At 42.0% G+C, this 24,084-nt stretch overlaps 1 protein-coding gene across 1 annotated transcript; it reads right to left on the bottom strand.

Moving 5' to 3' along the window:
- Nucleotides 1-363: 363 nt before the first annotated feature.
- LOC118361462 (serine/threonine-protein kinase PRP4 homolog) lies at nucleotides 364-24,005 on the bottom strand. The gene is made up of 15 exons (XM_035741416.2): nucleotides 23,897-24,005; nucleotides 17,113-18,330; nucleotides 16,741-16,899; nucleotides 16,244-16,405; nucleotides 16,076-16,157; nucleotides 15,627-15,834; nucleotides 11,866-11,933; nucleotides 11,580-11,673; nucleotides 11,170-11,317; nucleotides 10,684-10,821; nucleotides 10,305-10,458; nucleotides 8,764-8,878; nucleotides 5,383-5,534; nucleotides 5,149-5,235; nucleotides 364-4,869 (listed from the first exon to the last, which is right to left on the bottom strand). Exons 1-15 carry the CDS (start codon nucleotides 23,956-23,958, stop codon nucleotides 4,666-4,668), a joined length of 3,051 nt encoding a protein of 1,016 aa, XP_035597309.1. The 5' UTR covers nucleotides 23,959-24,005; the 3' UTR covers nucleotides 364-4,665.
- Nucleotides 24,006-24,084: the final 79 nt, after the last annotated feature.

The following is a 24,084-nucleotide window of genomic DNA, read 5'->3' as shown; positions in this document are numbered from 1 at the left end:
CCTCAGTCTGTCTGAAATCGTAGGGGTGTCAGGGGCCAGCCTGTCAGGGCCCTGGTTGGTGCTCTCACAGGGCAAGAACTTCAAAGCTAAATGGAGAGAAATGGGGATACCTGTCAATCTGAATTCATATTTTCACAGGTCTCCTCTTCCTCAGTCAGCATCCAAACCTTAAGAGGAACTCAACTAGTCTTGCATAGAAAATACAATGAAGCCCCCTATCCAGTTATCGATTTTCCTTAGCCACAGCACCACAAAAATCAATAATTATAACACAATGCTCAATACAGGAAATAGATATTGGAGAAAATACACTGTGCTGTACATTTGTATTGTACTTGAGAAAAGAGGAGCGCCAAAACAATATTGAATATGAAATGTTTTATTACTAAAAGTTTTGGTACACTGAAGGTGCTCTATTTACATCAGCTGAAACTCAATTCTTTACATAAATCACAATTTTATTCCTCCGTGAAAAAACAAACGAATCAAACATGAAAATCTTTAAAATGAAGACGATGATAACAATGGAATATACACTCAGTTTATTAGGTACACCATCCCATTCCCAAAATGGATCGCGCCTATAGACAGTGAGTCATGTGGCAGTGGCTTTACAGTGCATTTGGAAAGTATTCAGACCCCTTCCCCTTTCCACATTTTGTTATGTTACAGCCTTATTGTAAAACGGATTAAATAAAAAAAGATCCTCACACTTTACCCCATAATGACAAAGCGAAAACGGGTTTAGATTTTTTTGCAAATGTATTAAAAATAAAAACACCTTATTTACATAAGTATTCAGACCCTTTGCTGTGAGACTTGAAATTGAGCTCAGGTGCATCCTGTTTCCATTGATTATCCTTCAGATGTTTCTACAACTTAATTGGTGTAAATTAAATTGATTGAGGCACAGATCTGGGGAAAGACACCCAAAAATTTCTGGAGCATTGAAGGTCCCCAAGAACATAAGCGGAACCACCAAGACTCTTTCTAGAGCTGTCCACTAGGCCAAACTGCACAATCGGGGGAGAAGGGTTTTGGTCAGGTAGGTGACCAAACCCGATGGTCACTCTGACAGAGCTCCAGAATTCCTCTGTGGAGATGGGAGAACCTTCCAGAAGGACAACCATCTCTGCAGCACTCCACCAATCAGGCCTTCATGGTCGAGTGGCCAGACGGAAGCCACTCCTCATTATGACAGCCCGCTTGGAGTTTACCAAAAGGCACCTAAAGGACTCGCAGACCATGAAAAACAAGATTCTCTAGGCTAAAGAAACCAAGATTGAACTCTTTGGCCTGAATGCCAAGCGTCATTTCTGGAGGAAACATGGTTGTTGCAGCATCATGCTGTGGGCATGTTTTTCAGAGGCAAGGACTGGTAGACTCGTCAGAATCAAGGGAAAGATGAACGAAGTAAAGTACAGAGAGATCCTTGATGAAGTCCTGCTCTGGAGCAGGTTCTCAGACTGGGGCGAAGGTTCACCTTCCGACAGGACAAAGACCCTTGGCACACAGCCAAGACAAAGCAGGAGTGGCTTCGGGACAAATCTCTGAATGTCCTTGAGTGGCCCAGCCAGAGCCTAGACTTGAACCCGATCGAACATCTCGGGAGAGACCTGAAAAATGCTTTGCAGTGAATCATTGTTCATCCTCTCAACAATGGTTACCTGCAAGGAAACACGTGCCGTCATCATTGCTTTGCACAAAAATGGCTTCAAGGATATTGCTGCCAGTAAGATTTCACCTAAATCAACCATTTATTGGATCATCAAGAACTTCAAGGAGAGCAGTTCAATTGTTGTGAAGAAGGCTTCAGGGCGCCCAAGAAAGTCCAGCAAGTGCCAGGACCGTCTCCTAAAGTTGATTCAGCTGTGGGATTGAGGCACAACCAGTACAGAGCTTGCTCAGGAATGGCAGCAGGCAGGTGTGAGTGCATCTGCACGCACAGTGAGGCAAAGACTTTTGGAGGATGGCCTGGTGTCATGAAGGGTAGCAAACAAGTCACTTCTCTGATATAGACTGATATTCTGCAAAAGGTACAGGGATTGGACTGCTGAGGACTCTCTGATGAATCCCCTTTCCAATTGTTTGGGGCATCCGGAAAAAAGCTTGTACGGAGAAGACAAGGTGAGCGCTTACCACCAGTCCTGTGTCATGCCAAGAGTAAAGCATCCTAAGACCATTGGGGTTGCTTCTCAGCCAAGGGAGTGGGCTCACTCACAATTTTGCCAAAGAACACAGCCATTAATAAAGAATGTTACCAACACATCCTCTGAGAGCAACTTCTCCCAACCATCCAGGAACAGTTTGGTGACGAACAATGCCTTTTCCAGCATGATGGACAACCTGGCCATAAAGGCAAAAGTGATAACTAAGTGGCTCGGGGAACAAAACATTGAAATTTTGGGTCTTTGGCCAGGAAACTCCCCAGACCTTAATCCCAGTGAGAACTTGTGGTCAATCCTCAAGAGGCGGGTGGACATACAAAACCCCACAAATTCTGACAAACTTCAAGCATTGATTATGCAATAATGGGCTGCCATCAGTCTCAGAAGTTAATTGATAGCATACGGGGGTAGATTGCAGAGGTCTTGAAAAAGAAGGGTCAACACCGCAAATATTGACTCTTTGCGTCAACTTCATGTAATTGTCAATACAAGCCTTTGACACTTATGAAATGCTTGTAATTATACTTCAGTATCCATAGTAACATCTGACAAAAATATCTAAAGACACTGAAGCAGCAAACTTTGTGGAAATTCATTTTTGTGGCATTCTCAATTTTTTTGGCCACGACTGTATATAAAGCAGGCAGACAGGCATCGAAGCATTCAGTTACTGTTCGGTTGAACGTTAGAATGGGCAAAAAGACTAAGCGACTTTGTATGTCATATGATCGTCGGTGCCAGGAAAGCCGGATCCAGTATCTCAGAAACAGCTGCCTCCTGGGCTTTTCACACACAACAGTGTGTAGGGTGTCCCGAGAATGGTGCGAAAACAGCTCACTGGTGAGGGGCCGAAGGAGAATGGCAATAATCGTGCAAGCTAACAGGCTGGCCACAAGCAGACAAATAATGGCACAGTGTGGTGTGCAGAAGGGCATCTCTGAGCGCAGATCTCGTCGATTCCTGTCACGGTTGGGCTATTGCGGCAGACGAGCACACCGGGTTCCACTCCTATCAGCTAAAAAGAAGAAGAGGCTCCAGTGGGCACGCGATCACCAACACTGGACAATTGAGAAGTGGAAAAATAGGGCCTCCCAAGTGGCACAGTGGTCTAAGGTACTGCATCGTAGTGCTAGCTATGCCACTAGAGATTATGGGTTCGAGTCCAGGTTCTGTCACAGCTGGCCGCAACCAGGAGACCCATGGGGCGGTGCACAATTGGCCCAGCGTGGTCCGGGTTAGCGACTAACTACCAATTGGATACCATGAAATTAGGGCGAAAAAGGGGTTAAAAAATAAATAAAAAGAGGTGGAAATTGCCTGGTCTGTCGAATCCTGAAGCGTCATGCTGATGGCAGAGTCAGGATTTGGCATACGCAGCAGGACCCATCCTGCCTGGTGTCAACGGTACAGGCTGGTGGCGGTGGTGTGATGCCATTGCGTTAGCAAGGACCAACATCCCTGTGGAACGTTTCAGACTTGTAGATTCCACGCCCCAAATAATCCAGGCTGTTCTGGAGGCAAAGGGGGATCCGATCTGGTACTACATGGGTGTACCTAATAAACTGTGTGAACACAACATAGGAGAGCAATGAGGGAGAGTGGTGGCTTCCACAAGCTGGCATTTTTATGTGTTTTACGCACAAGGCTCATGCACGAGGCTGAGAGCCTATAGCCAGGACCATGTCAGAGAGAGAAAAAGTGAGAAATAAAAGAGAAGTTGTGAAATCATTGGAGTCAATCGAGGCTGTTCTGTAAAATAACACAATGACCGTGCTTGAAATGGAACATTCCTATTATTCTGAGGAGAGTCCATTCCTTAAGCACAGGCCTGGGACCTGTGAAATTGGGCTTGTGCTGCCATTACATATGGGACATAATTGCTGCTACGCACACAGAGTATTTACATTACACAGGCCTGCGCTACACACATCATTGGGCACAATGAAAGAATGCACATTCAAAAGCATGCATCGTAGCAGAATGAGCAATGTTAGTAATCATAAAAAAGAAACTGCAGAAGATGTGCCATTATGTATCATCTTCTTGATGCGACGAGTACACAACCCAAATTTCTAGACTGATGAACACTGATTCTTCCAACAACGCAATAGACATATTTACAGTAATTATATTCTGTCAATGTCTGTCATTTCATTGCCAGTTAAAACATTTTTTTTTTATGTCAATTTTCAATTACCTATTTACAATAAAACTAGATACCAGGTTATAGTACCCATCAATCAAAATAAGGGGAGGGAAAAATATACATCCATAACATTCTTAATGAGGAGTCTGGTCTTGTCTTTTTGGCTGCCATACTGCAGTATTTGACCTGACATCGCTGCTCTGGGTGGTGGTGGTATAGTAGCCTGGTCCCAGATCTGTTTTGCCAATGGTTGTTGTTGTCATGCAATTGACATCAGAATGACCATAGTTGGAGAGACAGCACAAATGGATCTGGAACCAGGCTAGTGGTGTCGTGTGAGCTGGTCTGAGGTCAGATTTTCTCCTGGATGAAGGGGTGCTGCAGGGCCTGGTTGATACTGATGCGTTTGGCCGGGTCCAGCATCAGAGTGCCGTCGATCAGGTCTTTGAGGATCAGGACCTTCTTCCTCTGCTCCTCGGGCAGCCGCTGGCCCCCCACCATGTCACACAACAGGTCCTTGGTGGGGTTGATGGTGCTCATCACTGTCACCTTCTCCTGTGGACGGGACGGGGTGGATGGAGGGAGGTGGAGGTGTGGAATGGAGGTAAGTGGAGGGGGTGGAAGCAGAAGTGAGATTTTTTTTGTAAGATAGTGAAACCATTCAAAAACCATTAAGCATCTGAATGAGCCTTCATGATTAGCCCTGGCAAACCTAGCAAGTTATTTATGCTTGAGCCACAGATTGAAGATCGATAGAATCAGGGAACCGATTTGCCCTCTTTCTTAGATTGTTTCCTGAAAACGTAGCAGGTGAAAAGTAAAACGTATACAAACCCTTTCAGTCACTTTATCTACTTCAATGTAGAGGAAGTTGAGGTTCTGATCAAAGTGCTGGTCTTTGAACAGGCCTTTCCGGATCATCTGAGAAGAAAGGAAGAAACATTACATCATCTGTACCTTACAACACAGTGTACAATGCCCCATGTTATGACTTCCTCTCAAAATCTAAATGTAAAAAAAATGTTGAGGCTAGGAAACCAGCCAGGTCCAGTAATGTGGACAGTTTACCTTGTTGGGCATCTTGCCCTTGAGGTCCATGGCAAGTTTGATCATGTGGTTGTTGGAGGAGCCGGGGAACAGGATCTTGCCCGTGTAGAGTTCGTATAGGGTGCAGCCCACCGACCACATGTCTATGCTGTAGTCGTACGGCTTCCCAATGACTGTGATAGAGAGAGACATCATAATGAATGTGATCCAAGTATGTGAGACCATCATTCAGCGATGAGAACTGGTGAGGGCCCAAAAAAGGTGAGAAAAAAAATCTGCAAGGAAACACTAAAAAAAACTCTGTGTAAACTGCAATTTTCAGAGTGGGGTTAATCACAATACCAACATTTCACTAACGATGTGATACTAGGTTAAGTATGACGATACTAAGTGGAAGGGATGCACTATATATCGGTGAACATATTGGAATCGGACAATATTAGCTAAAAACGGCAAATTCGGTATCGGCCCGATTAACACCGATGTTAAAAACCAATGTCAAAGCTACCGTGCAAACCTATATAACGTAGGTACGTGACGTAATGACGCCACGTAAAATGTTGCAACACAGCATTTCTAACCTAGCCCACAATGTCTGTTGTGTGGATCGAGCAGCCAACAAATCGAGCAGCCATTTGAAAGAGTAAGACATTTTCAGCGATACAACTCAAAAGGTGAAAGCCATTAAAGCCAAAATAATGGAATTCATTGCACTTGACAATCAACCGTTCTCTCTCGTGGGTGATGTTGGCTTTCGCTGACTGGCCGAGCACCGGTACACACTAACGTTACCAAGTGTGCTATTTTCAGATGTTGCCCTACTGGAGTTACACAGTAATAGCGTCACTGCTATTAGCTTCACGACATACATACTATGGAACGCCGTTTGGGTCTTTGCGTGTCAAAAAAAGATTCAGTAGCACTGTCAAAGCTGTATAAAAAAAGTCTGCAAACAAACAAACACCGGCCACAATTGATGTGTTTACAATACCGTGTTGGTAATAATGCAGCATTTGTTCGACCGCAACTTCTGGGGTAGCTAGCTTTAGCTAGGTACCTCGCTAGCACCAATACAACCAGCCTGAAAACAATGACCAGTAGAAACTGTAGTCATTTTCATTATTCTTAGCAATGATTCAGGAATCCTTGTGAGCAAGTATTAGCTAGGATGCCACTTGTTCCCCTTTGAAATTGAACTTCAGGTCATGAAAATAAATAGCTAGCCAGCTACTTAACCCTGTTGCCCAAAGCTAACTTTATAAGCAGCCAGCTAGCTTCACCTGGCTAGTGAGGTTTGACAGGACTGTGTTGTAAAGCTAGCCACAATAAGAATTAGGTTCAATAGTGGATTTGCAGTTTGCCTTCAAAATAAAAGTATATAATTGACAGTGATGCAAATGAATACAAATATTTTGATGGCTAACTGCAAAGTCCACTATTGTGGCTAGCTTCACATAGATGGGTCCGACCACCATTAATCAAATAAGAACTGTCTTTTAAATTAGGGTTATTTTAGATGATGACACCTAGCTGTATAGTTAGGCAGCTAACTATAGCTACTGAAACAGATTATGTCGTGTTATTTGACACGTATCTTTTTTGACACGCAAAGACTCAAATGGCATTCCATAGAAATCCTGGTTGAGAATCAAACGACAAAAATGAACAATGAAATAGCACAGCAAGTAAATGAAAGAAATAGGTTTTGATGATGTTTTACTGGTAATGGGGACATATGTAAATGCCAACAAAAGAATGTTTTTGTTAGTGTGGTGTGTGTGTAACCATTATTTAACTAGGCAAGTCAGTTAAGAACAAATTCGTATTTACAATTACGGCCCGAACGACGCTGGGCCAATTGGGCGCTGCCATATGGGACTCTCAGTCATGGCCGGATGTGATACAGCCTGTATTCGAACCAGGTACTGTAGTGACGCCTCTTGCACTGAGATGCAGTGCCAAGACCGCTGCGTCCATGTGTGTGTGTTAACTATTTAACTGTACTAGAATGCTTAAAAGGCCGCTAAAATTTGAAATATCGTTTATGGTAGCGTTTCTTTTGGCGAGGAAATTATCGGTATCTGCCAAAAATGTCATATTGGTGCATCACTACTAACTAGTATTGTGATACCACAGGGTTTTCCCTGCCACCCTGTTCCCGTGTTCTATATGTTCTGCACACAAACCTGTCCCTGATATTCACACCAATACAACAAATTTAAGTTAACTTCACACTTTTTAGTGTATAATAGAAATCGGCGACTGCAGAAAATGGCTGATTTGCTCATATCCAAAGACCTACCTGTGATTGGGCAGTAAGGAATGTAGAAAGGAGTATAAATGCATAATGATCTTAATTTTCATTGTGGCATTAAGGAAGAAACACACTAGGCCTATTTGAAACCAACCGTACACACACACACACACACACACGATGAAGCACTGATTCTGAAAGAACATACTGTATATTATTTTTCAAATTTGTAGTTGACGTATGGGGATGCATTCTGTTCTCAGTAATGAATTTTGATATGAGAAACATACATTATTTAGTGATCACACAGGGTCAGGGCTGGTTATAGCAAGATTTGGTTGCCCCCCCAATCATGTGTTGGGCTGGGGCACTAAGCGGCCGCTTATGACTGGAACGGGCCCTGCACAGGGAGAAGAAGTCAAGAAGATCTGCTCACGCCTATTTTATAGCTCAATGGGTGATAAACTTTTTGTCAGACAGATCAACACAATTCACGTGGATGATTTATCTCCATCTCTTCATTCAAAAACTCAATCATGGACACTTACTGACAGTATTTATATGTATATATTCTTATTCCATTCCTTTACTTTACTTAGATTTGTGTGTATTAGGTAGTTGTGGAATTGTTAGATGACATGTTAGATATTGATGCACTGTCGGAACTAGAAGCATTTCGCTGCACTCGCAATAACATCTGCTAATCATGTGTATGTGACCAATAAAATTTGATGGGACAGTTGTGGCTGCTTCGCGTGATATATTGTTGTCTCTACTCTCTTGTCCTTTGTGCTGTTGTCTCTGCCCAATAATGTTTGTACTATGTAGTGTTGTGGTGTCTCTTGTCGTGATGTGTGTTTTGTCATATATATGTTTATCCCAGCCCCCGTCCCAGCAGGCATTTTGCCTTCTGGTAGGCCGTCATTATAAATAAGAATTTGTTCTTAACTGACTTGCCTAGTTAAATAATGGTTACACACACACCACACTAACAAAAAATTTATTTTGTTGGCATTTACCTATGTCTCCATTAGTTAAATAAAGGTTAAATAAAAAAATATATATTTTGAGATCAAAGCAGGTTTAAAGTGAAGAGTTTTACATCCCTGATTATTACAGAAAAATCTTCATAGTCAAACACAACTTACTGATTTCGGGAGCTCTGTAGAATCTGCTGACGAGGTACGGCGTGATGTCGTTGTCCGCCACGTGGGATGCCGAGCCAAAATCGCAGAGTTTCAGGATGGTCTTCGACTCATTCACCTTGTGGGGAGAGACAGAGAAACAGACACTATCAAACCAGGATCTTATTCATTAGGGCAGTGTAGCAAAACACTTAAATAAAAATAAATAATTAAAAAAACTACAGAAAACGAAAAAAAAGAGTGATTTTTATAGGACGAATCCAGGCAGTCCCTCCCTGTTTCAGTCCGCTTTCTTCCATTTGGTACCTTATGAACACGACCCAGCCTCAGTGCAGTGGTTAACAGTCATGTGATGATATATATAAATGTAGGGGTGTGAACGTTTATAAGCAAAATTGGGATCCGTAACGGAATTTTTATTTTTTACCCCCCAAAAATGTTAATCACAGTGCAGCTGGCTAGCCTGCTCTTTCTCTTCGCTAATGATGCGAGTCTGTTGTGTGTAGAATATCCTAGCCTATTCTTTGATGACAGGCCCTGCTTTACTGAATTTGCGAGACATTGCATGCCAAGAAATCGCAAAAAACAGCATTCCATTGTGAGATACAGCATTTGATTGTCGATAGATAGGCCTAGTGCACGGTTCTGACTATGTCTGCCTGGTGGCCGACCTGCCTATACTGTGAAGCTCCCATCTCTCTTCGTCCCTCGCTATGAAAACATGCGATTGTTTGTGTTCTTGGAAGTACAGCAATTAATAAGGCTCCTCCGTTTCAAAATGACTGAATCTTAGGAGTCGGTTCCTTGCAGAAGATGCATTTTCTTTAGACTAAATGTCTTGTTAAGTCACGGTATTTAACCAACTTTGAAGTACATTTTTAGGAGAGAGTGGTCTGCGTGCAGACAGGTCAAGATTATTTGTAATTTTTTAATTTCACCTTTATTTAACCAGGTAGGCCAGTTGAGAACAAGTTCTCATTTACTGGTAGATATGCAGAAGATGAATGTGCAAGTAGAGATACTGGTGTGCAAATGAGCAGGATAAATAAATAAATACAGTATGGGGATGAGGCAGTTGGATGGGCTATTTACAGATGGGCTATGTACAGATGAAGTGATCTGTGAGCTGGGTCTTGTAACTTTTGGTCGCCTATTGATGGATATTAGTCCCGCTTCAGAAGCAGCATTCCCTTTTCAGATAAGTAAAATGCCCGTTCGGTGGCGTTTCGAAACTATCTCCAGAGAAGGTTTCGCGTTGGCATTTAAAAAGCCGTAGTATACCCTTACAGACAAACAAACATACCGTAACCAAGGCGCTTTCAATGGTATATCTGACAGCGGAAGATATTACTTTATTGCCCGGTACCTAGCGGTCATACATGCGTAATAGGACCATTATTCTGCATTGTGAATTAATGTGGAATTTTATGATTGTTTTTTCTTTTTTATTTACTGAAAACCGTTTTAAAAAATTGCAGTTTAAAAGTTAAGCAAAATGTTCCATATGTCACATTCCTAATATAATGATAGTATGGGCCTCGTACCAAGATGTTGTCGGGCTTGATGTCAGCGTGGAGGATGTTGCACCGTTTGAGGAGCTTCAGGGCCAGGAAGAGCTGCTGGGTGTAGGAGCGGACAGCCTTGATGTGGAGGCCCACATCCTTACCATACTTCTTCAACACCTCGCGCAAGTTCATACTGGGAAGAGAAAGACATGAGTTACAGCCAGTGAAGCCGTGTGCTAGATGACAAACACGTTGCAGCGTGCCATTAAAGCCACTAAGGAAATACGGTGTCTGAAAATGCACCCTAGTCCCTTTAAATTGCATTAATTTTGACCAGAAGTGCCCTATAATAGGTCGCCATTTAATACATAGCCATAGTGTGGTGACAGTGCAGTAGTGGTAGTCTCCCAGCCAGTACCTGAGGGGCTCAAACACCAGACACAGGTGCTGCTTGTGGTAGAAGTGTCTGAAGAGGCGCAGGCAGTGGAACTTGTCATCTGGGTCGGCGTCGTTGAGCCTCTTGAGGAACTCCAGCTCCTTCAGGCCAGTCTTCTGCCTGGAGACCGAAAACAAAATCAGCAAGGTAAGCATTGATTGTTTTTTATTTATTTGTATAAATAAATCAGATAAATTCCCCTCGTTCAAGGAACTTAGATATAGATGGAATACTTAATAATAATAAGAGTGCACATTCAAATGTATGGGTGGTAAAGGCAATATGCTCCCATAACAATAAATGAAATAGAGACCAGACAAACCCAAATGGCACCCTATTGCCTATATAGTGCACTACTTTTGAATAGAGAGCTATGGGCCCTGGTCAAGAGTGCTGGTCAAAAGTAGTAGACTATATAGGGAATGGGGTGCCATTTGAGTCCTGAGGCTTGCCTGCGTGAGGACCTACATGAGCTCGTTGTTGCGGATGATCTTGACAGCCACATCCTGTCCGGCGCGGGCCGTGTCCCTGCCCCTGATCACATTGCTAAACATTCCCTGGCCTGTGTAGCCATACACGTCGTAGCGCTTGTCCAGCATCTCCCCGATGTTCACACCTAACATACAGGTGGCACACAGAGGGAAGAGATGAGGGGCATGTTTATAAAGTGTTGGACATTTTTCAATGATATATCCAGTTTCCAGGCCTAAAATAACACTATATTGAATGATCGTGAAATCAAAAGGACCACACTGAATACTGTAAGACTACATGGACTGTTTCCAAACAGGGCTGATTTATAGAGAAAAGGAAGCTCAGCAGCCTTTAATTGATGAATAGTGAATGACAGTAACATTTGTACAGTCAAGGGCACTTACGGTAGTAACCCTCTGCGTCGGTCCAGTTGTCCCGGAGGTTGGGGTTCTCTTTGAAGTCCTTCCCCCCCACACCTGCTGCTCTCATCCTGGCACTCTGTACAGAGATATATACGACCAATGGTTCAGCCACAACATGACCAAACATTCAACCACACTCACATAATGATCTACTGCAACAGACAGATCATTCAGAAGATAAGGACGGGCTTGCGTGTCTAGTCCAGAGTTGCACTCTAAGGATCAGAGATACAAACATGGAGGGGAATGAGGCTCCTGTAAGACTTACATCAATGGCTGCTTCAAACATGTCGTCCGATTCTGTAAACATATCTGGGGCTGAGGGCTTTTTGAGTCCTAACGGAAAGAGGGAAGAGGAAACAAGATTTTGTTTTAAAACGTTACATTTGTGAGTTGTTAGTAGAAACATGGCACATGTATTGGCCTAAAAATATGACCTGAAGGAATGCAACTGAATGACTATAGGGGACCGAAGACTAATTTTACAACCCCTGCATTGGTCAATGTTAGTCATATGTGTTAAGTCACTACTGCATTGTCAGCTTTCTCCCAAGCAGACAGATTCAATTTCAGATCAACTTTATTATCCCACTAGGGGGAAATTCATTTGGTCATGTGCTTACAAAGACGGTACATGAAAACACAGAAACTACACAATAGAATCATTACGGCAATTTTCAGCAATTTTCATGCTGCGGGCGGGAGCGGGCAAATACTTTTGTTGTCCGCCAGATTATTTGTAAACGGTCGTCTATCTGATTTGTATGCGTTTCCTCCGGAATTGTATTAAAAGCACATATTTTTCCACATTATTCAACTTCAGTAGCCTAACTCCCTAGTAGCGCGCCTAGTATGTGTGGTCTCAGGGAAATAGAGTAGGCTGTCTATACGAGCGGAGAATCACGTGGCTGTTAACTTAAATATGATTACAATGTAGTTTACTGGTGTCCGCAAATAAATACTGATAATGGAAAGTGGAGGGCGCTCAACCAACATAAGTCGACATGCAATACATTTTTAAAATCATCATTGAAAAGGCAAAGGCACAACGCACACATAGGTTAGGCTACTATGGTGAGTGAGTGTTGCGCCTTTTCATTTTCAATAAGTATTGACTACCCATTTATTTTGTCTCTGCCTGCAAATCGTCCTCCTAAAACGTAGGCTATATCCTATATGCAAAACGTAGGCTATATCCTATATGCAAAACATAGCAAGTGTGGCTGTCATCATTCCTGCTGCTTCCAGTTCAGTAGCCATACCTGCGAGACCAGGTGAGTGTGTGTGGTCTCAATTAAGTATAGTAGGCCTATGCATGGTCATAGAAACACAGGTCAGTTATCTGTCCAGGGACATGTACTTCCTAAATACGATTTGGCTATAGTTCACTACATTGCCTGGAAATAAATATTGATCATCATATTTCTCAGTCTGAAAACATCCCACTCCTAAAAGTTTGACTATAAAAATAGCTTGAAAGAAATTAAGTCTGCTCCCTTCAAACTACATCTATCATATGACTGTTATACCCCAGTAACGGGCCACGTGAGAATCTCAACCTATTTCTTAAGGTATTTTTGCACATTTAATATTGCCCATTGGACGGAAAATTGCTGGCAAGTGAGCTGTGTCACATAAGCCCTAAAATAACATTGCGCGACAGCGGTTGGGAACAGTTCTTTTTTATTTGTTGTATTTTTCTTATATTTTCCACTAACTCGATGACCCCTTCCCTAATTGGACTAAACTAATGAACAACACTTAGGCTTCTACTTCCAGTTCATACATACTATATACATTTTACGGACACAAGCTATTATACAATAGTTATACGTTGTTTGTTTTTACACCTATCCTTCCGCTACCCTCAACCCCTCCCATCTATCTCTGAAGACCATCCAGTTTCTATTTGCCATATATTATATACACACAAAAAAATATATAAAATACAGTTGAGTCTGAAGTTTACATATTGGAGTCATTAAAACTCATTTTTCAACCACTCCACAAACTATAGTTTTGGCAAGTCGGTTAGGACATCTATATAGTGCATTCCAACAATTGTTTACAGACTGATTATTTCACTTATAATTCACTATCACAATTCCAGTGGGTCAGAGGTTTAAATACACTAAGTTGACTGTGCCTTTAAACAGCTTGGAAAGTTCCAGAAAATAATGTCATGGCTTCAGAAGCTTCTGACAGGCTAATTGACATAATGTGAGTCAATTGGAGGTGTACCTGTGGATGTATTTCAAGGCCTACCTTCAAACTCAGTGCCTCTTTGCATGACATCATGGGAAAATCAAAATAAATCAGCCAAGACCTCAGAAAAACAATTGAAGACCTCCACAAGTCTGGTTCATCCTTGGGAGCAATTTCCAAACGCCTGAAGGTACGATGTTCATCTGTACAAATAATAGTATGCAAGTATAAACACACTGGGACCACGCAGCTGTCATACCACTTAGGAAGCGTTCTGTCTCCTAGAGATGAACGTACTTTGATGTGAAAAGTACAAATCAATCTCAGAAAAGCAGCAAAGGACCCTGTGAAGATGCTGGAGGAAACAGGTACTAAAGTATCTATATCCACAGTAAAACAAGTCCAATATCGACATAACCTGAAAGGCCGCTCAGCAAGAAAGAAGCCACTGCTCCAAAACTGCCATAAAAAAGCCAGACTACGGTTTGCAACTGCATGCACATGGGGACAAAGGTCATACTTTTTGGAGAAATGTCCTCTGGTCTGATGAAACAAAAATAGAACTGTTTGGCCATAATGACCATCATTATGTTTGGAAGAAAAGGGGGAGGCTTGCAAGCTGAAGAACCCCATCCCAACCGTGAAGTACGGGGGTGGCAGCATCATGTCGAGGGGGGTGCTTTGCTGCAGGAGGGACTGGTTTACTCCATAAAATAGATGACATCGTGAGGCAGGAAAATGATGTGGATATATTGACGCAACATCTCAAGACATCAGTCAGGAAGTTAACGCTTGGTCGCAAATGGGTCTTCCAAATGGACAATGACCCCAAGCATACTTCCAAAGTTGTGTCAAAATGGCTTAAGGACAACACAGTCAAGGTATTGGCCATCACAGTGGCCATTACAAATCCCTGACCTCAATCCTATAGAGAATTTGTAGGCAGAACTGGAAAAGCGTGTGTGAGCAAGGAGGCCTACAAACTTGACTCAGTTACACCAGCTCTGTCAGGAGGAATGGGCCAAAATTCACCCAACTTATTGTGGGAGGCTTGTGGAAGGCTACCCGAAACGTTAGACCCAAGTTAAACAATTTAAAGGCAATGCTACCAAATACTACAATTCTGACCCACTGGGAATGTGATGAAAGAAATAAAAGCTGAAATAAATCATTCTCTCTACTATTATTCTGACATTTCACATTCTAAAAATTAAGTGGTGATCCTAACTGACCTCAGATAGGGAATTTTTACTAGGATTAAATGTAAGGAATTGTGAAAACTGAGTTTAAATGTATTTGGCTACGGTGTAAGTAAACTTCCGACTTCAACTGTATATACATTTTATGGACACAGTATATTTTACATTAGTTACCTTGTTATTAGTCCCACCCTTCAGCTCCAATCAACCCCTTCCATCTGTCACTTAACACCATCCATATTGGATTTCTATTTGCCATATATTTTTCAACTGTTCTGTGATGTTTCACAAAAGTTCTGATCCTTTCTATTGTCATAGTTTCTACAGATTGTAAATTAAAGATAAAAATGTTTGCGAAAAGTATTAATATTGATCGATTGACTATGACTTTTCAGTTCACCCAGTAGCGCTTTCTGCAGAGTTAGCTCCAAGTAAATGTTGCAATTGTACAGCCATCCCTGGACATGCAACCAAAAACAAGCAACATATGGAGAGTACCAAAACATATAATCTACTGATTCTGTCTCTTCACAGCAAAATCTTCAGAGCTGGGATGGTTGTATCAACCATATACTGTAGGAAATAGGGCGCATATATTTTCACCTTGCCTGACCCTTTTACTCACCATCCTTCTCCTGTGTGATGAGGCCTTGCTTAGCCTTGATGTTCTCCTCAAATGTGTCCAGGTTCTCCAGCTCGTACTCCTTCACGTCGGCCGCCACACGCTCCAGGATGTCGTCTGGTGAGGGCGAGCGGCTCCGCGTGCTGCTCTGGGGGCTACTGGGATCCGACGCCATAGACGTCATGCTGTCCTCGTTGCCGCCACGGTATTTCTGCGCAGGGAGAAAGGTGTCAGGCATAGAGAGGTCACAACAGTGGAGATCCAAACCAATATCTTATTTTTCCAGATGTGGGACAATTTCAGCGGTGTATCATGAAAAATCTAATAGTGAAAATTCCCATATCCGAGTAGAAAAAAATAGAGGATGTGTCTGTAAAAAAACAAAACACTGGACTTGGGGATCCCTGAAACAGCTATGGACAGTCCAACAGCAGAGTGAGAGAGGAACTGACCTGGACGATAGCTAGACGCTGCTGGCGGCGCTGCTCTATGAGAGCCTCTTCATCCACCTCCTCACCGTCAAAATCCTCGAACCTGAGCACAAAATAAACCCACTTACAAGAACACACACCATATTGCAGAGTATAGCATTTGTGTGTGTGTGTTCTCCCTCCACTCACACTTCCTCTTCGGAGGACTCCTTGTCGGCCTTCATGCCCTCAGAGAGGCTGCCCTTGAATTTGTCCTCGTCCCGGCCATGTCTCCTCCTCCTGTCCCGGTCCCGGGAGTTGGAGCGCCTGCCGTACTGTCTGAGACGGCCGTACCTGTCCCTCTCTGGTGACCTGCAGCGCACAGCAAAGGAAACGCTTTGTGTTGTTCTGAATGGTTTGTTAAACACTTAACAAACCCTTAGACAACCTTGGCTTACGAGCCTCCTACTCTGACATCACTAAAGCTTCATCAATAGAGCCAGACAGAATTTGAAAGGGAATCAGTCGGAAAGGAACTAGCTATACGAATCTAGTATCTTCAATAATAATGCAGTATTATTACTATTACTATAATTATTTACAGGCATCATCTCAATACATTTCTGAAGGATTGAGGAAGAACTCTTGCAGATTCCATTTTGCCCAGCTCATCCACACACACAAAGTTTCAGCTTGTCTCGTCTAACCTGCGTCTCAGTGGAGATCTACTCCGTCTCCGGAAGGGCGAGGGAGACCTTCTTCTGAAGGGAGAGCGGCTCATCCTGCGACCTTGGTGAGCACCTCTGGGGCTGGTCTCCCGTGACCTCGCTCTACCCCCTGGTCCTGCTTCTGGCCGTATTCGCTTCCTGTAGGAGAGAGAAAGCTTAAAAGTAATAGTTGCCCTTGCCATGTACAGACCTCGACTGCTGTTCAGTAAGGGACAAGAAACAGGCACTGCATAAACATTTCATAATAATATAGGCTTAAATAAATGATGGCTCATTAAAAAAAATAAAAACATTGGGACTCAAAGTTGGAGAAATAGGGGGTGGACTGCAGGTTATTCCATAGTAACGGACCTTAGTGGTGAGGAGCCCTGTCTGTCAGCATCCCTCCTCCTGGCGTCTATGGAGCGACTGCTGCCTCTCCTGGCTGGGGACCTGGCTGCTCTGGAAGGAGAGCCCTGTTTGGAGGTAGAGGCTGAAGCTGATGCCCGTTGGGAGTCTCTGGTGGAGCGTGGAGAGGTGCTGCGTTTCCTCTGGGGGCTGCTGAGCTCCCTTCCTCCTCGCCTTTGGGGAGAGCGATTCTCTTTCCCTGACGAGGTGTCCTTAAACGGGGACTTGGTCGGCCTCTTGTCCGGCTCTTTCTCCGCATCCGATCGTCCTGGACGCTCCCGTGATCTGGACTTCCGGCTGCCGTGCACCGCGTTTGGTCTGTCATCGTTCCGGGGCGAAGAGCGTTTATCCAAGCGGCCGCCCCTCTGCTCTGATCTCCTGCTATAGGGGGAAGGAGACTTCTTGCTTCTCTCTTTGGACCTGCTCCGGGAACGTTTCCTCTCTTTTGATTTGCTGCGGCCACGGTCTTTGGCGGCAGTGTTTTTGGTGCCTTTGGTCGTTTTGTCTGACTTGGACTCCTTGCCAGTCTTGTCCTTAGACTTGCTCCGACTGTGGCGCTTGGAGCTGGACTTGCCTGCTTCTGTGGTGTCCCTTCTGGATTTACCACTCATACCCCTGGGGGAGGGGGGCTTTGCCATGCTGCCCCTCTGGTGCTGCTCCCCATTCCGGACCCCCCCATCTCCATCTCCCTCCTCAGAGCCAGAGTTATAACCCTGTAGGATGAGGCCCATGCCTGACTGCACCTTGCCCCCCTCCATCATCTGGCTGTCTAGCTCTGCTTTGATCATGGCCCTCTGTTTCTCCAACTCCTCCAATAAAGCCTTGTCATCAGATACAGGGGATATGTCAGTTTTTCTGTGGCTGAAGGAGCTGTTGATGCCAGGGGCGGATGGAGAAGAGCCATCTTTACGTTTGTGTTTCTTGTGTTTGTGTCTATGTTTGCGCTTGCGGTCCTTGTCCTCTTCGGAGGCGTGTTTGTGTTTTTTGTGCTTGCTGCGGTGTTTGTGCTTCTTTTTCTTGTGTTTGCTGCCACTGCTGTAATGTTTGGACCTCTCTGCTGTCTTTTCTCCATTAATTTCAGCTGCCCCCTCTCCAACCTCTTTATAGTCCTCTTCATCTTCAGAATTTTCAACACTCTCCTCCTCGCTCCCACTCTTCTCATTGCTCTCCAAATCTTCTTTCCTGTGGAGATAAAAAGAGATTGGTCAAAGATATAATTTAAACCAATAACTTTTTTGTAACATGGTTAGCGACAACATTCATCGACCAAAACATTACTATCCTGCTTCCTGACTTTACTGCCATAACTAACGTTACTTAGCCTACTGCTAGCTGGGTGATTCTCATGAAACCAGTTTTAAACATATCTGTAGAAAATTGAGTTACAAATCTATGATGCATATGCAAAAATCCACTATCATTCTGAAGACTAAGATGTCAACTTTTTTGCCAAAGTGTCTTATTTTAAATAAATTAATATGCACATTTTTAACCCAAAATTCTCATTTACTGAAATGCTTTCGGATTAAATTCACAGAACATTTTTATAAAATGTTACTTTCGAAAAACCTAACTCACTTGAATAAAACGGGGCTGCTGAACTAAATATGTTGCCGAATTGTGTCCATAAATCATAAAAATGGTATACTCGTTGAAGTTTACATTAAACTATAATATTTATTACGTAAAAACACTGACTGTGGACATGTCTCATTACCGCACCCCTCTTGTTGGTGGATAATTTTTGTAGCAGGTTAAAGCTTATCTCCTGTAATTCTACACATTTTGTCATGGGGTGCAGATTTTCTTTGTTTTAAAGGCAATTTCCTACAATTCTACATGTCTTGTGTGTTCATGTGATATTTGAGTAACTCAATTACAACAAAATGGGCTAGTTGATCTGTAAATTTATGAAATGTTATAAATAGGTCTGTAATGACTGACATGACAAGAGGAAAACTGATTATGCACTACCCAATTTAAAACTTGCACATTCTACTATTACAACTTTCAGGAGTAAGTTGAAATTTTGTTCAAGGTCATGAACAGTAAAAATCACATTTTACATGAAATTGGATGATATTTGGATGAAACCAAAATAAAGTGCAATAGGGCGGCGCACAATTGGTCCAGTGTCGTCCGGGTTAGGGGAGGGTTTGGTCGGGGCCATCATTGAAAATAAGAATTTGTTCTTAACTGACCTGCATAGTTAAATAAAGGATTATTTTTTTTTAAACAAGTATAATTACCAAAGTATGAAAAATCACTGTTGCTTCTACATTGATGAAGTTTGATCATAAAGTTACTGGTCCTCTTCCCCATGTCAAACACTTGGATTCAGGAGGCGGATTAAGGGGATAGGGTGACATCACCCCAACTCTCATTGTAATACATCAATGGTAACATGATATTCTCTTACCGAATTTAAATAAGTACAGCCTTGTAACCAACATCGGAGAAGGCATGTTTGCGGAGGAGCGTGGTTTATATAGCTAGATACTGTAGCTACTCTACTGGTGCCAACATTTGACAGTAGGGTGTCAGCAAATATAATGAATCATGAATGAATAATGAATATGACAAATATAAGGTGCCACCAACCTCCTGTGTTATATGTCTCCCCTTTCATCTGTGTCTGGTGTTAGACAGTTACTGGCTAGCTAGGTCTTCAGCCAGCATGGAATAAAAAGGGGGTGACGGGTAGTTCAAAACTCTGACACAGTTGTCATGTCAACACATCTGTCAGTGCTGCTGTGAACCGCATCACAAGAGACATGCCATTAATATAAGCTCCCCGCCCTCTCAGTCTGTCTTTTCAAACTTCCTGGTAGTTAGCCATGAGGAAGCAGTACTTTCCCACATTTTTTGGGGCATTTCTATCCCCCAAAATATTTTCCCCACGGGTGTGTACCCCAGAGTTTCTGAACCACTAATCTAGAAGGGTAGTCCTTAGATGAGCACAAATTGTTAATTTATTCACTTATATGCCTTCAAAATGAGATTCTTATTCTCAAACACCCCCTTGGACTTCTCTTTACCAGCACGGCTAAAAAGCTCAAATTGTGAAAAAATCAGAACCATTACCTTACCAACATGGAGGTGTGAATGGGTCAATTGTTTTCTGACTCATAATGGCTGTCTCCTATTATTTGCATATTGAGTTAAGGTACTCATTACCAAAACACATTTCTCATTACAACATCATTTTTTAGGTCAGTTTCGATAATAAGAACCTTATAATTTCAGTAATGATAATACATTAAGTCTCATTTATAGTCAATTGGTGAGCTGTACTGGAAACTTTATCTATTTACTAGGCCCATTCCTTAAACCTTGATTTTTTTGTAAAAACAAAATTTGATTACGTACAAGAAATATAACTTACTTTAAGCCACAATCGGCAGTTCGTGTTTCAGCAAAGAGCAACCCAAACACTTAAAGTAGGATATCCACCATTTTTACATCTGTACTTGTTTTCACACTCGCCTATAGTGGCAAGAAAAAGTATGTGAACTCTGGAATTATCTGGAATTCTGCATAAATTGGTCTTAAAATTTGATCTGATCTTCATCTAAGTCACAACAACAGACAAACACAGTCTGCTTAAACTAATAACACAAATTAATGTATTTTTCTTGTCTATATTGAATACATAATTTAAACATTTACAGTGTAGGTTGGAAAACGTATGTGAACCCCTAGGCTAATGACTTCTCCAAAAGCAAATTGGAGTCAGGAGTCAGCTAACCTGGAGTACAATCATTGAGACGAGATTGGAGATGTTGGTTAGAACTGACCTGCCCTATAAAAAAACACTCACAAAATTTGAGTTTGCTTTTCACAAGAAGCACTGCCTGATGTGAACCATACCTCGACCAAAAGAGTTCTCAGAAGACCCAAGATTACGAATTGTTGACTTGCATAAAGCTGGAAAGGGTTACAAAAGTATCTCTAAATGCCTTGATGTTAGTCAGTCCACGGTAATACAAATAGAGAAAGTTCAGCACTGTTGCTACTCTGTCCAACACTCTAACCACTAGGCTACCCTTAACCCCATTCTTCTTAATGGGGTTAAGAAGAATCTTAAGAGTGTCAGCTCAAGACTTAAATAACTTTTTATTTGACCTTTATTTAACTAGGCAAGTCAGTTAAGAACAAATTCTTATTTTCAATGAGTTAACTGCCTTTTCAGAGGCAGAACGACACATTTGTACCTTGTTAGCTCGGGATATGAACTTGCAACCTTTCGGTTACTAGTCCAACGCTCTAACCACTAGGCTGCCGCCCCATGAAATTTCTGGAACATGCTAACATCTCTGTTGACGAGTCTACGATACGTAAAACACTAAACAAGAACGGTGTTCATGGGAGGATACCACAGAAGAAGTCACTGCTGTCCCAAAAAAAACATTGCTGCACGTCTGAAGTTTGCAAAAGAGCATCTGGATGTTCCACAGCGCTACTGGGAAAATATTCTGTGGACAGATTAAACTACAGTTGAGTTGTTTGGAAAGAACACACAACACTATGTGTGGAGAAAAAAATGCACAGCACACCAACATCAAAACCTCATCCCAACTGTAAAGTATGGTGAAGGGAGCATCATGGTTTGGAGCTGCTTTGCTGCCTCAGGGCCTGGACAGCATGCTATCATCAACACAAAAATGAATTCCCAAGTTTATCAAGACAATTTGCAGGAGAATGTAAGGCTGTCTGCCAACTGAAGCTCAAAATAAGTTTGGTGATGCAACAGGAAGAAGAAAATACACCTCCTGGAGTGGCCCAGTCAGAGTCCTGACAGATGCTGTGGCATGACCTCAAGAGAGCGGTTCACACCAGACATCCCAAGAACATTGCTGAACTGAAACAGTTTTGTAAAGAGGAATGGTCCAAAATTCCTCCTGACCATTGTGCAGGTCTGATCCGCAACTACAGAAAATGTTTGGTTGAGGTTATTACTGCCAAAGTAGGGTCAACCAGTTATAAAAACCAAGGGTTCACATACTTTTCCCACCCTGTACTGTGAGTGTTAACATGGTTTGTTCAATAAAGACATGAGAACGTATAATTGTTTGTGTGTTATTAGTTTAAGCAGACTGTGTTTGTCTATTGTCGTGACTTAATGAAGACCAGATCCAATTCTATGACCAATTTATGCAGAAGTCTAGGTTGTTTAAAGGTAGACTCAGCAAAATGACATTGCCACGAGCAGCACCGCAGATATTGAGATGAGCGAGACGCAAGACTTAGCTCTAAAACAGTGATACACAGTATCTGTGCATGGGTTCGCTTCACGCTGTTCACAGCATGGTAGTCAGGGCACCAGAACAGAGGAGAAGTTGGGGTTTGCGCTTCAACGCTCTTAGTTGTGGCGGAAATTGACCCCCTAATGCTGTTTACTTTACTGCAGCTACGTCATATCGCTGAGTCTACCTTTAATATCCCCAAGATAGTTTTTGGTCCATATCTCATGTATTTAGATACTTTATAGGCATATTGTGTTATGCCGTTTGCCCCTAGCATCCCATTCAATCCAGAAATACATCTAAAATGCCTTACAACCACAAATGTCCAAATACAGCAATACTACCTGTAAAGACCTTAAAAATAAAAATAAATCTTACTTTTGAAAATATATGCATGTGATTACAGTACTTGTACTGTAATTAAGGGGTATTTTAGTAAATTGCATTAGTGATTTTAGTATTATGCAAATAATTTGGGATTAACAAATTACTAAATCTCAAGAGAGATCAGTAGAGTTTTTCAATGGCAAACTATCCAACACTCATTACCGAAACATGCAGTCTCCAAAACCTGCTCATCATTACCATAATGCACCATTTGTTTTTGAAATATTAGGAAAAATAAAACTTTGGCTTAATCTAATAATTTTACTTTTGTTATTTATCCAAATATGTGTACATAAAAATAAACATGTATACACAAGTGATGACAAAATATTAAAACCGCTATGTTATGGTAATGAGAAATTACAAAATACATAAAAATAATTGTATTTTTTATATTTTTTATTTTCAGTGCTGTTTAACTCGGGCCTTTTCATTACGGGAAAATGAAAATATTAATGTAAAAATATATATAAAATATGGATTTGTTCAACTTTTTTGGACTGAAAACTGTTAGTGTAACGTTACATTATGGAGCATTTTTGTATTGCTAGTTGTGGAAATTTAGGTAAAATGCATAACTGTAAAAACAAAACAAAAAAACATAAGAATAATCATGAAATAGATAACTACATATCCTAATCTCAGTGATCCAATATAACATTTCGTGAAAAATTTAAATTGTTTGGTCAAATGTCAAGTTTTGTGAGAATTACCCAGCTAACGTGTTAGCTTGCTCGCAAACACTGGCTAGCTTGCTACCTTAACTTCTTACTGATGCAATTGGTATTGTTAGCTAGATAACTAGCGAGCCAAATAGCTAGAATATAAAAGGCACATGTTATGGCACTAGGGTTTGAATGGTTTATGGTATAGTTTATATGTGGTTTATGTATAGAAAACATGTAAACATGTCAGCAAACACGTTCGACCACTCGGTGCTAGCTAAGTCGAGATGGCAGGCTAGCTCTATATAGTTAGCAAGCTAGCCTAGTACTGTTTTAATGCTGAAGAAAACAGATACAACGACCACGACCGTTGACTTGCCAAAATCACTGAGCCGAATAAACGTACAACAAATAAATTGCATGACTGTGTAATCCTCTAAAATGTCTTACACGTGTTCGTTCCCATTATTATTCATTCTTGTAGACTCGATTTCCAGCTCTACGTCGGCCATTTTCCTCAGCCGGGGAAGGCGGGGGTCCTTCCTTCAAAGTATTGTACACTTTACATACAACTGCAATAAATTGTACATCTGCCCTCTACAGCACCGGCGACGTACTGTGTTGACTGAAAATGCAAA

Source organism: Oncorhynchus keta, chromosome 28 (genome assembly GCF_023373465.1).
Source record: "Oncorhynchus keta strain PuntledgeMale-10-30-2019 chromosome 28, Oket_V2, whole genome shotgun sequence".
Classification (NCBI taxonomy): Eukaryota; Metazoa; Chordata; class Actinopteri; order Salmoniformes; family Salmonidae; genus Oncorhynchus; species Oncorhynchus keta.
Note: the sequence above shows the minus strand (reverse complement) of the source record. Positions and strands in the feature narration are given on the sequence as shown.